The following is a 16301-nucleotide window of genomic DNA, read 5'->3' as shown; positions in this document are numbered from 1 at the left end:
GATTATTTCCTTCCGCATTTTAGGGAAGTTTTCAACTATTATCTCCTCAAGTATTTTCTCATGGTCTTTCTTTTGTCTTCTTCTTCTAGGACTCCTATGATTCGAATGTTGGGGTGTTTAACATTGTCCCAGAGATTGTTAACATTGCCTCAGAGAGTCTCTGAGGTTGTCCTCATTTATTTTAATTCGTTTTTCTTTTTTACTCTCTGTTTCATTTATTTCTACCATTGTATCTTCTACCTCACTTATCCTATCTTCTGCCTCCATTATTCTACTGTTGGTTCCCTCCAGAGTGTTTTTGATCTCATTTATTGCATTATTCATTATATATCAACTCATTTTTATTTTGCTAGGTCCTTGTTAAACCTTTCTTGCATCTTCTCAATCCTTGTCTCCAGGCTACTTATCTGTAACTCCGTTTTGTTTTCAAGATTTTGGATAATTTTCACTATCATTATTCGGAATTCTTTATCAGATAGATTCCCTATCTCTTCCTCTTTTGTTTGGTTTGGTGGGCATTTATCCTGTTCCTTTACCTGCTGGGTATTCCTCTGCCTTTTCATCTTGTTTATATTGCTGTGTTTGGGGAGGCCTTTCCAGGAGTTCTCTTTATTGTGGAGTTTCCTCACTGTGGGAGAGGCTGGATGGGTGGCTTGTCAAGGTTTCCTGCTTAGGGAAGCTTGTGTCGGTATTCTGGTGGGTGGAGCTGGGTTTCTTCTCTCTGTAGTGCAGTGAAGTGTCCAGTAATGAGTTATGAGATGTCAGTGAGTTTGGTGTGACTTTGGGCAGCCTGTATATTGAAGCTCTGGGCTGTGTTTCTGCGTTGCTGGAGAATTTGTATGGTATGTCTTGCTCTGGAACTTGGCCCTTGGGTGGTGCTTGGTTTCAGTGTAGGTATGGAGGCGTTTGATGAGCTCCTATCAATTAATGTTCCCTGGAGTCAGGAGTTCTCTGGTGTTCTCAGGATTTGGACTTTAGCCTCCTGCCTCTGGTTTTCATTCATATTCTTACAGTAGCTTCAAGACTTCTCCATCTATACAGCACCAATGATAAAACATCTAAGTTAAAGATGAAAAGTTTCTCCACAGTGAGGGACACCCAGAGGGGTTCACAGAGTTACATGGAGAAGAGAAGAGGGAGGAGGGAGATATAGGTGACCATGAGGAGAAGAGGGGGAATCAAAAGAGGAGAGAGCAAGCTAGCCAGTAATCACTTCGTTATGTGCTCTCCACAGTCTGGACTGCTCAGAGATGTTCACGGAGTTATACAGAGAAGAGAAGAGGGAGGAAGGAGACAGAAGTGGCCAGGAGGATAAAGGGGGGAATGAAAAGAAGAGAGACAGATCCAGCCAGTAATCAGTTCCTTAAGTGTTCTCCACAGTCCAGAACACACAAAGAGATTCACAGAGTCGGGCAGAGAAGAGAAAGAGGAGGGAAGAGATAGAGGCGACCTGGTGGAGAAAAAGGAGAGTCCAAAGAGGGAGAGAGTAGTCAAGCCAGTGATCTTGCTCCCACGTAAAAATGGGTATTGAAGATTGGGTTATTAAAGGTACAAAATTGATAACAAATACCAAAAAGCAAGGATTAAAAATCTAGAGTAGAGGCTGGATTCTCAAAAATACAATACTGAAGAAAAAAACAAAGTCACAAAAATTATAATATATATATGAAGTTTGCTTTATAAAATAGGGTCTTTTTTTTTTTTGCAAAGTAATAGTAGGTTATAAAAATGAAAATTAAAGGTGTAATAGAGGACTTAAAAATAAAAAAATTTTTATTTTAAAAATTTAAAGAATGATAATAGTAAAAATATATCTAGGACTTTCTCTGGTGTTCCTGTGGACAGTGTGGGGTCAGTTCATTTTCAGATAGTTCCTTGATCAGGCTTATACTTCGCAAGATCTATAGGCTCCTTCCTATGTAGTCGGTGCTAACTACAGGATTTTAATCTATTGCACCTGTCACTTCCATGGCAGTTCCCTCTGTTTATTTTAGCTTCTTCTCTTTGCTGGTCTCTTCAGTGTCTAATTTCCGCCCTGACACAAGGGGGCTGTGGTGGACACTTTTTTAGGCTCACTTGTTCAGTCGTGCTGTGGGGAGGAAAAGTGAAAGTGAATGTGAAGTTGGTCAGTCGTGTACTACTCTTTGCGACCCCATGGACTGTAGCCTACCAGGCTTCTCAGTCCATGGGATTTTCCAGGCGAGAGTACTGGAGTCGGCTGTCATTTCCTTCTTCAGGGGATCTTCCCAACCCAGGGATTGAACCCGGGTCTCCCGCATTGTAGGCAGACACTTTACCCTCTGAGCCACCAGGGAAGAACACTGCAAACAAATAACACTGGCATGTGCTCACAGTGACTCGGCCACACTGGGTTTGCCCCCGCTCATGGCGTGTGTGCTTTCCCTGTCTACACTGCTTAGGCTCTAGATGCTCTGCTGGAAACTGTCTAAGGCCAGCCCTGGGTTGTATGCACTTCCCAGGTCTAAGCCACTCAGGTTCAGGTACTTGGGTACTCCACAAAGGCGTTGACTCGGTTGGGCCTGCGTTGTGCCCTTCCCAGGTCCACACAGCTCAGGTGACCAGGTGCTTGGCAAGCACAGTCGCTTTGACTTATCACTTCCCCCATCCCTGCCACTCGGTTTTCTGGGTTTACAACTGGCGCGCCTTCTCAGGTGTGCCTTGTGTCTCTTCTGGGGAGCTGATCTCTGGCTGCGACCCTCCTGGCAGATGTCAACCATCCAGAATCCCAAGAAGTCTTGGTTAGCAGCGAAGCCTGCTTGCAGTTTGGTAGATGATGCCTCTCTGGGGCCGTGATCATCCCCCTTCTGGCTCTGGCTGCCCTCTCCTGCCTGTCTCCGGCGGGGGATGGGCTGGTCCACAGCTGGCTAGTCTGCTCAGTCCTTTGTTCTGTGAGCCAGCCTGGCGGTGTCTTAGGTTAGTGCTTTTTGCTAGTTAGCTATCCCACAGTCTGGTTTGCTATCTCAAGTTAGTTGCCTCAGATTACCCTTGGGACATTCATCCAGGTCCTTACTCTAAGCAATGCAGCCTGAGCCTCCCTGTCCAATTTCCGCTTGCTCGTGGTAGATGCCGGCATCTGTGCTGCTTCTCTGCTGGGAGTTACCGTTGGGCATGTAATCTGTGGGTTTTAAGTATTTATTTATTTTTCCTCCCAGTTATGTTGCCCTCTGAGGTTCCAAGGCTCCCCACAGACTCACCAGTGAGAGTGTTTCCTGGTGTTTGGAAACTTCTGTCTTTTTTAAGACTCCCTTCCCAGGACAGATCTCTGTCCCTACCTCTTTTGTCTCTCTTTTTATCTTTTATATTTTTTCCTACCTCCTTTCAAAGATAATGGGCTGCTTTTCTGGGTGCCTGATGTCCTCTGCCAGCATTCAAAAGTTGTTTTGTGGAATTTACTCAGTGTTCAAATGTTCTTTTGATGAATTTGTGGGAGAGAAAGTGGTCTCTCTGTCCTATTCCTCCGCCATCTTAGGACTGTCGATCTTAGGTTTTTTTAACATTGAGTTTCAATTGAACCATAAAGAAAGCTGAGCATTGAAGAATTGATGTTTTTGAATTGTGGTTTTGGAGAAGACTCTTGAGAGTCTGTTGGACTGCAATGAAATCAAACCAGTCAAAGCTAAAGGAAATCAATCCTGAATATTCATTGGAAGGACTGCTGCTGAAGCTCCAGTACTTTGGCCACTTGATGAGAAGAGCTGACTCATTGCAAAAGTCCCTGATGCTGGGAAAGATTGAAGACAAAAGGAGAAGGGGGTGGCAGAGTGTGACATGGTTTGGTAGCTTCAGTGACTCAATGGACATGAATTTGAGCAAACTCCAGGAACTAGTGAAGGACAGAGGACCTTGGCACGCTACAGTCCATGAGGTTACAAAAGAGTTGGACACAGCTTAGTAAATGAACGAAAACAACAACAATAAATATCTTAAACAAATACTAACTAACATAAAGGGATAAATGGGTAATAGTACAATAATAGTAGGAGACTTTTAACACCCCACTGACATCAATGGAGTGATCACCCAGACAGAATATCAATAAAAAACAGAAGTTTTAAGTGACGCACAACAAACCAACTGGACTTAATATCTACAGGACATGACATACACATACATACACACACACACACAAATATATACATACACACACACACATTCTTCTCAAGTGTGCATGAAAATATTTTCCAGAATAGACAATAGGTCACAAAATAAGCCCCAACATATTTAAGAGGACAGAAATTATTTCAAGCATCTTTTCCAACCATAATGGTATGAAACTAGAATGAAAAACAGAAAAAGAACAAAAACTCATGGAGACTGAACAACATGTTACTAAAAAAAAAAAACAATGTTGAAATCAAACAAGAAATCATAAAATACCTTGAAACAAAGAAAAATGAAAACAAAACAATACAAAATTTAGGTGATATTGCAAAAGAAATTCTAAGAAGGAAGTTTATAGCAATATAGACCATCCTCAAGAAACAAAAAATAGTCTTAAAGAACCTAATGTATTACTTAAAATAATTAGAAAAAGAAGAACAAAGATAACCTCAAGTCAAAAGAAGAAAGGAAATTACAAGGATCAGAGAAGAAATAAATAAAATAGAGATTAAAAAATAATTGAAAAGATCAATATAACCAAAAGCTGATTTTTTAAAAGATAAAATTGACAAACCTCTAGCTAGCCTCATGAAGAAGAAAAGAGAGGATCCAAATAAACAAAATAAGACATGAAAGAGGAGAAGTAACAACTGATACCACAGAAATACCAAAAAAAAAAAAAGAGAGAGAGAGAGAGAGAAGAGTATACTATGAAGATATGTAAGCCAACATATTGGAGAACCTAGAAGAAATGGACAAGTTTCTAGAAACATACAGGCTGCCAAAACAGAGATAAGGAGAAACAGTTTGAACAGACTGATCACTAGAAATGAAATAGAATCTGTAATTTTAAAAACTCCTTGCAAACAAAAATTCAGAACTGGTTGGCTTCCCTGAAGAATTCCACCAAACATAAAAAGAACTAATCCTATCCTTCTCAAACTATTTCAAAAACTTGAAGAGATAGGAGCACTTCCAAATTCACTCTATGAGACTACCATCACCCTGATTAAAAAAAAAAAAAAAAAACAGAAAAGATTCTAAAAAGAAAATTAAAGGTAAGTATTGTTGATGAATATAGTAGTAGAAATCCTCAACAAAATATCAGCAAACCAAATCCAAAAATACAAAAAAGGACCACACATTATGATTTAAGTTGTATTCAATCCAGGGTCATAAGGATGGTTCAACACATGCAAATCAAGCAATGACATACATCACGTTAACAAAAGAAAAGACAAAATCACATGATCATCTCAATGACACAGAAAGAGCATTTGATAAAATTCAACATCCAGTCATGATAAAAACTCTGGCCAAAGTGGGTATAGAAGGAACATATCTCAATATAATAAAAGCCATTTTGACAAGCCCACAACAAACATGATATTCAACTGTGAAAAGCTGAAAAGCTTCCCATTAAATTCAGGAATAAGACAAGGATGCCCACTCTTGGCACTTCTATTCAATGTATCATTGGAAGTCCTAGTCACATCAATCAGACAAGAGAAAGAAATAAAATGTATCCAAATGGAAAAGAGAACCCTCCTACACTGTTGGTGGGAATGTAAGTTGATGAAGCCTCTATTGAAAACAGCTTGGAGATTCCTCAGAAAACTAAGAATAGAATTACCATATGCTCTAGCAATCACACTTCTGGGAATATACTTGAGAAAACTATTAATATAATTCAAAAAGACACATGCATTCCTATGTTCATAGCAGCACTATTCACAATAACCAAAACATGAAAACAACCAAAATGTCTATTGACAGATGAATGAATAAAGAAGATATGATAGATATATTAAATGAAATACTACTCAGCTATAAAAATAATGCCACTTGCAGCAACAGGGACAGATCTAGTGATTATTGTAGTAAGTGAAATAAGTCAGAAAGAAAAAGACAAATAGCATATAGTATCATTATATGTGGAATCTAAAATATGGCACAAACAAACCTATCTACAAAACAGAAACTGACTCACAGGGAGAACAGACTTGGTTTCCAAGGGGAAGTGGGGAGAGAGAGGTATGGACTGGGAATTTGCAGTTGGTAGATGCAAACTTTTACATTTAGAATGGATGAACAACAAGGTCCTACTGTATAGCACAGGGAACTATATCCAATCTCCTGGGATAAACCATAATAGAAAAGAATATAAAAAAAGAACATATCTACGTATATAACTGAGTCATTTGGTTATACACCAGAGACTGGCACAACAATGTAAATCAACTATACTTTAATTTTAAAAATTCCTCAAAAATGGATTCAAATGGAAAGGAAGAGGTAAAATTGTCATTATTTGAAGATGACATGATACTCTATATAGAGACTCCTAAAGTCTCGAGACAAAGATTATTAGAACTAAAATATGCATTCAGGAAGGTTGCAGGATATGAGATTACTATATACAAATCTGTTGCATTTCTTTACACTAATAATGAAATATCTGAAAGAGAAAGTAAAAAAAATCCTGTTTAAAAATCATATAAAAAAATCTAAGAATAAACTTATCTGAGGAGGTAAAATACCTACATGCTGAAAACTATAAAACACTGATTAAGGAAACAGAAGATGATTCAAAGAAATGGAAAGATATCCCAAGCTTTCAGATTATAAAAATTAACATTTTAAAAATCACAATACTCCTCAAAGAAATCTCCAGATCTGATGCAATCTGCATCAAAATATCCATGGCATATTTAACAGAACAAGAACAAATAATCCAAAAATTCATATGAAACCACAGAAGACCCAGATTGCCAAAGAAATCCTGAGAAAAAAGAACAAAGCAGGAGGCATAACCCTTCCAAATTTCAGACACTACTACAAAGATACAGTAATCCAAACTCAGCATGGTATTAGCACCAAAACAGACATAGTCAATTAATCTACAGTAAAAGAGGCAAGAATATACAATGGAGAAAAGACAGTCTCTTCAGCAAGAGGTGCTAGGAAAGCTGGATGTGTTGTGCTGTGCTTTGTCACTCAGTGGTGTCTGACTCTGCAATCCCATGAACTGTAGCCCATCAGGCTCCTCTGTCCATGGGGATTCTATAGGCAAGAACACTGGAGCAGGTTGCTGGATAGCTACATGTAAATCAGTGAAATTGGAACACGCCCTCACATCATATACAAAAATAAACTCAAGATGCTTTAATAAATATAAAGGCATGTCAGAGATTTCCCTGGTAGTCCAGTGGTCGAGAATCCACCTGCTAATGCTGGGCATGGGTTTGATCCCTGGTCTGGGAACTAGGATTCCACGTGCTGAGGAGGAACTAAACCTGTGTGCCACAACTATGAAGCCTGAACTCTAGAGCCTGTGAGCTGAAACAACTGAAGCCCTTGCACCCTAGAGCCTGTGCTCGACAACGAGAAGCCATCACAATGAGAAGCTCAGTAGCCACAACTAGAGAAATCCCATGCACAACAATGAAGACCCAGTGCAGAAAAGAAAAAAAAAGGACTGAAAACATGACATGATGAAACTCCTAGAAGAGAACACTGGCAAAATATTTTGGACATAAATTGTAGCAATATCTTCTATGCTCAGTCTCCCAAGGCAAAAGAAATGAAAGCAAAAACAAACAAATGGGACCCAATTAAGCTTAAAAGCTTTTGCACAGCAAAGGAAATCATCAACCAAGTGAAAAGACAACCGACAGAATTAAAGAGAATATTAGTAAATGATGCAACTGACAACGGGTTAATATCCAATAGAGACAAACAGGTCAAACAACTCAATATGAAAAAGCAAACAACTCACTCAAAAAATGAGCCGAAGACCTAAATAAACATTTCTCTAAAGAAGACACATAGATGGCCAATAAACACAAGAAAAACACTCAATATCACTATTGGAGAAATGAAAATCCAAACCACAATGAAGTATTACCTCACATCTGTTAAAATGGCTATCATGAAAAAGTATACCCCCAAAAATGTTGGAGAGAGTGTGGAGAAAAGGAACCCTCTACACTGTTGGTGGGAATGTAAATTGCCACAATGAAAATGTAGCCACTATAGAAAACAGTATGTAGATTCCTCAAAAAACTTAAAATTGAGCTATGTATGATCCTGCAATCCCATTCCTGGGTATACGCCCAGAAAAGATGAAAACTCTAATTTAAAAAGATACATGCATCCTAACATTCACAGCAGCACTATTTATGATAGTCAAGACATGGAAACAACCCAAGTGCCTATCAACAGACGACTAGCTTAAGATGTAGTATGGATGTGTGTACACACACACACACACACACACACACACACAATGGAGTATTACTCAGCCATAAAAAGAATGTAATATTGCCATGTGCAGCAACATGGATGGACCTAGAGAATATTATATTTAGTGAAGTAAGTCAGACAGAGAAAGACAAATATATGGCATCTCTTATATATGGTATCTAAAAAATAATACAAATGAATCTATTTACAAAACAGAAATAGACTCACAGACATAGAAAACAAACTTATGGCTGTAAAAGGGGAAAGGAAAGAAGGAGAGGGACAGATTCAGAGTATGGGATTAACAGAAATAAACTATTATACCTAAAATAGATAAGTAACAAGGATTTACTCTATAGCATAGAAAATTACATTCAATATCTTGTAATAATATATAATGGAAAATAATCTGAAAAATACATATATATATAACACCCTGTTGTATACCTGAAACTAATACAATATTGTAAATCAACTATACCTCAATTTAAAAAAGAAAGAAAATACACAGGGCTTTGTTCATTTGTGTAAAAGAAACACAAAAAAGATAAAGCGTAAATTAAAGAGACTGCTTACCAAAAAGGGGTGGGTGGAAATGGGGTAGAAAGAAGAGGGCAAAAGCATCATGGTAGCAGTAGAAGAAGATGTAGCAATACTCTACTGTATTGCTTGTATGATAATATTTTTTTATATAACTATAATTCTTAGAACCATAGTAATGTTTCACATACCTTCAACAGCCCTCTCCCCCTGAATAAATAAACAAAACCAAATAGGAAGGGGGAATCAAAAACTGAATTCAACACTACCAAAGGAATGTATTAATTACTACATAACAACTGAACAATAATTTCAGTGAAAGTGGAGGAAAAGAACTAGCCTATCTAATTTTTGAAAAGAGTCTGTTGATAGGACACTGTAATGCTAAAGACAAATAGAACTGTACATAAATGCTGTAGTAATCTATTTAGTAAATGTATTTCTCACAGGGATCTGGGTTAACAAATCTGAAACTTCTCTGTGTGTATAATAGGATAAAGGAAGGGAAGGAGGGAGGAAGAGAGAGAGAGACAAAGCAAAAAAGAAGTGGATTTTAACCCATAAAATAAATATCCATGAGTTCATACTGATATAAATAACTGAATAAATAAATGGCAGAAAATAGTTACTTTTCAAAAAGAAATTTCAATTAATAAATGTAACAGGTAACAGCAAAGTATTGATTGAAAATCACCATTCCATGAACACCACAGTAAGAACTATTGCAGTCAAGTTCCTCTGAGGAATGGTAGTATCAGTGGATGAAAGTTTGAGGAGAAACAGGACTTATGGAGCCATAAACTATTTTTTTTTAGGTATTTATTAACTACAGAGGGAAGCTAGTAACTTTACAGTGGAGAAAACCAGATATCACCTTAATCAAGTGAACATTAATATGACCAATAATAACATAAATGTACTGACATTAAGAACTCCTTAATACAACATCATTTCTGTGGTATTCTTATCAAAAATTGCATAATCTCTTTCTAATCATGAGAAAACACTAGACAAATTCAAATGGAGAGACATTCTACAAAATAACTGATCAGTAATCTTCAAAAGTATCAAGCTTACAAAAGACCAAGACTGAAGATCTGTCACAGTAGATTAAGGGAGAAATAACAATCTAATTTAACTTATATGCAGAGTACCTCATCAGAAATGCTGGGCTGGAAGAAGCACAAGCTGGAATCAAGATTTCCGGGAGAAATATCAATAACAGATATGCAGATAACATCACCCTTATGGCGGAAAGTGAAGAAATAAAGACCCTCTTGATGAAAGTGAAAGAGGAGAGTGAAAAAGTTGGCTTAAAACTCAACATTCAGAAAACTACGATCATGGCATCCAGTCCTATCACTTCATCGCAAACAGATGGGGAAACAGTGGAAACAGTAGCTGACTTTATTTTTCTGGGCTCCAAAATGACTGCAGATGGTGACTGTAGCCATGAAATTAAAAGACACTTACTTCTTGGAAGGAAAGTTATGACCAACCTAGACAGCATATTAAAAAGCAGAGATATTACTTTGTCAACAAAGGTCCATCTAGTCAAGGCTATGGTTTTTCCAGTAGTCATATGGATGTGAGAGATGAACTATAAAGAAAGCTGAGTGCCAAAGAGTTGATGCTTTTGAGCTGTGGTGCTGGAGGAGACTCTTGAGAGTCCCTTGGACTGCAAGGAGATCCAATCAGTCCATCCTAAAGGAGATCAGTCCTGGGTGTTCATTGGAAGGACTGATGTTGAAGCTGAAACTCCAATACTTTGGCCACCTGATGTGAAGAGCTGACTCATTGGAAAAGACCCTGATGCTGGGAAAGATTGAGGGCAGGAGGAAAAGGGGACAACAGAGGATGAGATGGTTGGATGGCATCACCAATCCAATGGACATGGGTTTGGGTAGACTCTGGCAGTTGGTAATGGACAGGGAGGCCTGGAGTGCTGCAGTTCACAGGGTCACAAACAGTCAGACACGACTGAGCAACTGAACTGAACTGAACAATCTAATGCAATGTAGGATCCGAGATAGGATCCTGAATCAAAGAAAAGACAGTAGAAAAACTGATGAAATGTGAATAAGGTCTGTAGCTAACAGTTTAACGCCAATGTTAACTTCCTAATTATGACCATTGTATTGTGCTGAAGAATTGATGCTTTTGAACTATGGTGTTGGAGAAGACTCTTGAGAGTCCCTTGGACTGCAAGGAGATCCAACCAGTCCATCCTAAAGGAAATAAGTCCTGAATATTCATTGGAAGGACTGATGCTGAAGCTGAAACTCCAGTACTTTGGCCACCTGATGCAAAGAACTGACTCATTGGGAAAGACCCTGATGCTGGGAAAGATTGAAAGCAGGAGAGAAGGGGACGACACAGGATGAGATGGTTGGATGGCATCACCAATTCAATGGACCTGAGTTTGAGCAAGCTCTGGGAGTTGGTGATGGACAGGGAAGCCTAGTGTACTGCAATCCATGGTGTCACAAAGAGTCGGACATGACTGAGCAACTGAACTGAACTGATTATGGTTATAGAAAATAACATTTCAGAAAGCTGGATGGGAGGTATATGGGAACCCTTTTTATTATTTTTGCAACTTTTCTGCAAGTATATTAATAAAATTCAAAATAAATGTTTTTAAAAAGTAAACCCATATATGCTTAAGTTACTTACTATTAGTCAGATATTATGTGTAGCCAAAGGTAATCCTAATTGATTAATTTAGCTAAAAAATCATTCAAGAGAAAAAATACTTTGCTTTTTCAATACTGACAAGGGTTTTTCCCTTTGTGACATGAGGAAAAAGAATGTGAAACTTACCTAAAATTGCAGAGAGATTTGAAAACTCAGGTACCTTCTCTATTGCTACTGCTTTACTTATGTCCAAAAGAGTAGAATTCTTACATGGCATGTTTTCTTCCAACATGGGATGCTCCCATTCTAAAAGAAGCAGGGAGAAATGGCACAAAATTTTGAATAGCACACAAGTGGCAGGTTACCTTTTTCTCCCCAACTTAGGTTCCTAGCCCATACAAAGCTACAGTAATTGAAGAAAGTTTAGGTGAAGCATAAAAAAAACCCTTGAGGACATCAGGATATTAAATAATCTTTGGGCTATTACAATGCCCAAATACTCTTACTTCCTTTTCCCCACTTTTCCCATTATCCCCATATTATTATATGGCATATTTAGTTAGGCCAGTATTCAATGCAAACGTTATGATGATAAATTGTCATAAAAATGCTGTCTTTAACTCCGTTGGTATATATACAGTGACCACCTCTTGTTTTTCCTGGAGCCAATAAAGAGTTGTTTGTTTAGATTTCTCTGTATTCTTCATCTATTTAATCCTAAACCCTACCAAACTGTATAAATCCATTCTATTTATTCCATTCTCTGATGTTCTGAAATTTTATATTGTTCTGTCTTGGTGTTTTTCATCTCTTGTGCTAGACACTGTACGGCCCTTTAAACCCAGAAATCATACTTCTTAGATCTAGAAACTGTTCTTGAGTTATATCTTTGGTAATTTTCTTCCTCCTGTTTATTTCATTATCTTTTTCTGAGACTCCTATTATTTGATGTTAGATTTCATATACTACTTCTCTAACTAATATTTTTTCTCCTTTTTTTCCCTCCTGACTTTTTTTTTTCCCCTGGGAAATCTCAATTTATTTTCTAATCCTTCTACCGAGTTTTCCATTCTGCTATTGCATTTAATTTATTCTCTGAATATTCTCACTCCCTTTTTTTAAACAGCATCCTGTTCCTATTCAATGAATGCAATATACATATTTTTATCTCAAGGAAAACTTTTCCCCCCAGTATCTTTCTTGTATTCCTATTTCTGTTTGGTTTCTTCTCTTATTTTTAATTTTACTGTGGTGGGAACACTTAACATGAGACCTACCCTCAAATTTGAGAGTACAATAGATTATCGTTAACTATAGGCACAATGTCATGCAACACATCTGTAGAACCTGTTATTCATCTTGCATAAGTAAAACTCTACCTGTTGATCAGCAACTCCCCACATTTCCTTCTCCTTGGGCCCTGGCAACCAACATTCTACTCTCAACTGCTATAAATCTAACTACTTTTGCTATCTCATACAAGTGGAATAATACAGTATATTTCTTCCCGTGACTGGCTTATTTCACTTGCCATAATGTCCTCAAAGTTCTTCTATAGTGTTGCATATAACAGGATATCCTTTTTAAAGGCTGAATAATATTCCACTGTATGCATATACCACATTTTCTTTATCTATTCATCCATCAATGGTCACTGGGCTATTGTGAAAAGTCTGCAATGCACATGGGAGTTCAAATATTTCTTCTAGATCCTGACAGTAATTATTTTGAATAAATACCCAGAAGTGGGATTGCTGGACCACATATATTTTAAATTTTTTGAGTAACTGCCATACTCTTTCATTGCAGCTTCACTATTTTACATCCCTATCAACAGTATACAAAAGGAAATCCAATTTCTCCACATCATTGCCAACACTTACCTTTTAAAAAATAATAATAACCATCCTAATAGTTGTGAGGTGATACCTCACTATGATCTTGATTTGCATTTCCCTGACGGTTAGTGATCTTTTCATATACCTGTTGGCCATGTGACTGTCTTCTTTGAAGGGAATATGTTTATTCAAGTTCTTTGTCATTTTTAAAAATCAAGTTATTTGGATTTTTCCTATTGAATTGTGGGAGTTTCTGATATATTTTGGATATTAATCCCTTATCAGATATGTGGTTTCTAAATATTCTCCCTTTTTGTAGGGTGTTCATAGGTTATTCACTTCGTTGTTTCTTGTGCTGTGCAGGAGCGTTTCAGTTTTATCTAGGCCTACTTGTCTAATTTTGCTTCTGTTGCCTGTGTTTTGTTGTCACATCCAAGAAATAACTGCCAATACCAATTGTCATAAAGCTTTTCCCCTATGTTTCTCCTAGGAGTTTTATAGTTTCTGGTCTCACATGTAAGTCCTTACTATATTTTGAGCCCACTTTTTTGTATAAGGTAAGGGTCCAATTTCATTCTTTTGTATATGGCTATCCAGTTTTGTCAACATCATTTGTTGAAGAGACTATTTCTCCCACATTGAGTATTCTTGGCACTCTTGTTAAAGAGCAAATGTCTTTATGGATTTAGTTCTGGGCCCTCTATTCTGTCCTACTGGTCTATATCTCTGTCTTTATTCCAGTACTATAATGTTATGTTTACTATAGCTTTGCAATATACTTCAAAATCAGTTTAATGTTAATTTTCTGTCTAGATGTTCTATCCATTATTAAAAGTAGGAGTATTGAAGTCTCCTACTATGACTGTATGCCTATTCCTACCCTCAGTTCTGCCAGTGTTTACCTTCTATGTCAGGTGCTTTGATGTTGGGTGGATATTTATTCCTAACTGTTGAGTGTTTTTGATGAATTGATCCTTTTATAATTATGCAACATTCTTCCTTGTCTCTTGTAAAAGTTTCTGACTTAGTCTATTTTTATCTGATATAAGTATAGCCCCTTGTGCTCTCTTTTGGTCACAATTTACATGGAGTGCCTTTCCCCACCCATTTGCTTTCAGTCTATGTGTGCCCTTAAATCTTAAGTGAGTCTTTTGTAGAGAACATACGGTTGGATTATTTCTTCAACCCATTCAGCCACTCTTTGTCTTTTGATTGGGTTTAACCCATTTATATTTTTGATAGAGGAGGATTATTGATAGAAGAGGATTTACTATTATAATCTTGTTAACTCTTTTCTGTTTTATAGTTATTTTGCCCCTCTTCCCTCTCTTGCTATGCTCCTCTGTCTTTCATTGATTCTTTTACATTGATATGCTTTGACTCCTTTCTATTTTTCTTTTATGTATCTTCAACAGGTACTTTTTGTGTGTGGTTACCATGGGGCTTACATAAAACAGTTTTAACAGTCTACTTTAAACTGATAACAATTTAACAAAAACGCTATGCTTTTACTTCACCCCTCAAACACATTTTGCAGTACTGATGTTATAATTTACCACCTTTCATATGGTATATCCATTAACATATTTTTATAATTATATTTAATATGCTTGTCTTTTAACTTTTATACCAGAATTAAGAGTGATTTATATGTCACTGTTACTGTATCAGTGCATTTGTCTATATACTTACCAATGAGTTTTGTACTCATATGCTTTCATACAGCTGTTTAGAGTCCTTTGTTCTAACTTGAAGAACTCCCTTTAGCACTTCTTGTAAGGCAGGGCTAGTGATGATTAACTCCTTCAGCTTTTGTTTGTTTGGACTTATCTTCTCTTCATTTCTTAAGGACAGTTTTGCAGGTTTCAGTATTATTGGTCAGATGTTTATTTCTTTCAGCACTTTGTCTATTTACTTCCACTCTCTTCTAGCCTGCAAGGTTTCTGCTGAGAAATCCATAAACAGTCTAATGAGGTCTCACTGTATATATCAAGTCGCTTTTAAAACTGCTGCTTTCAAAGTGCTTTTTCTTTGACTTTTGGCAGTATGACTATGTGCCCCCATGTGAATTTCTTTGGTTCATCTTATCTGAGGTTTGTTGGGGTTCCTAGGTCTGGATGTACACTTCCTTCTCCAGATTTAGGAAGTTTTCAGCAACCATTTCTGTGAAGAAACCTTCTGGCCCTTTCCCTCTCCCTCCCTCCCCAATTCCCTTTTCCCTTTAGGACTCTCACAATGCATATACTGATCTGTTTTCTTGTGTTCTGTAAGTCTCAAACTTTCTTCATTCTTTTATATTCTTTTTCCTTTTAGCTCCTGTGACTGGATAATTTCAAATGACTTATTTTTGAATTTGCTGATCCTTTCTTCTGATTGATCTTTTACTTTTTTTTTTTTCTTAGTGCATTTATTGTTTTTCTCAGCTCTAACATTTCTTTTTGGTTCTTTTTAAAAACTCTCTTAAAATTCTCACTTTTTCCATACATTGTTCTGAGTTCTTTACGAACATTTGCTGCGCATCTTTATGACAATCATTTAAAATTCTCTGTCAGGTAGTTCACATGTTTCCATTTAATCAGAGTCACTTTCTGGAGCTTTATCTTATTCTCAGTTTTTGGACCATGTTTCCCTGCTTCTTCTTTCTCTTTAATCATTTGTGTTGGTGTCTGCACATTAGATAAAACAGCCAGCTTTCCCAGTCTATAAACAGATAGGCCTCATACAGGAGATGACCTTCACCAATCTTTCCAACCAGGATCTTCTCAAACCTTCTTGCTAGTTCAAACCAGAGTCTTTGTTTTCAGTGGCCATGAGGCATCTAGAATATAACAAGTCCTATCACTGCTCTGAGACAGATGAGACAAAAGCTAGTCCCTTGGGCAGCCCCAGAAATGTTGGAATGTTGAACACAGTCCAAAT

The 16301-nt window shown here is 37.3% G+C and overlaps 1 protein-coding gene across 1 annotated transcript in view; it reads right to left on the bottom strand.

The window, feature by feature from the left end:
- MEIKIN (meiotic kinetochore factor) overlaps positions 1–16301 on the bottom strand; it is a 139441-nt gene that overhangs the window by 100156 nt on the left and 22984 nt on the right. The window contains exon 6 of the mRNA XM_014480811.2: positions 11731–11850. Within this exon, the coding sequence (XP_014336297.1) occupies positions 11731–11850 (120 nt within the window). The remainder of the gene's footprint in view (positions 1–11730; positions 11851–16301) is intronic.

The sequence above is a fragment of the Bos mutus genome, chromosome 7, assembly GCF_027580195.1.
Source record: "Bos mutus isolate GX-2022 chromosome 7, NWIPB_WYAK_1.1, whole genome shotgun sequence".
NCBI classification, from domain to species: Eukaryota; Metazoa; Chordata; class Mammalia; order Artiodactyla; family Bovidae; genus Bos; species Bos mutus.
Note: the sequence above shows the minus strand (reverse complement) of the source record. Positions and strands in the feature narration are given on the sequence as shown.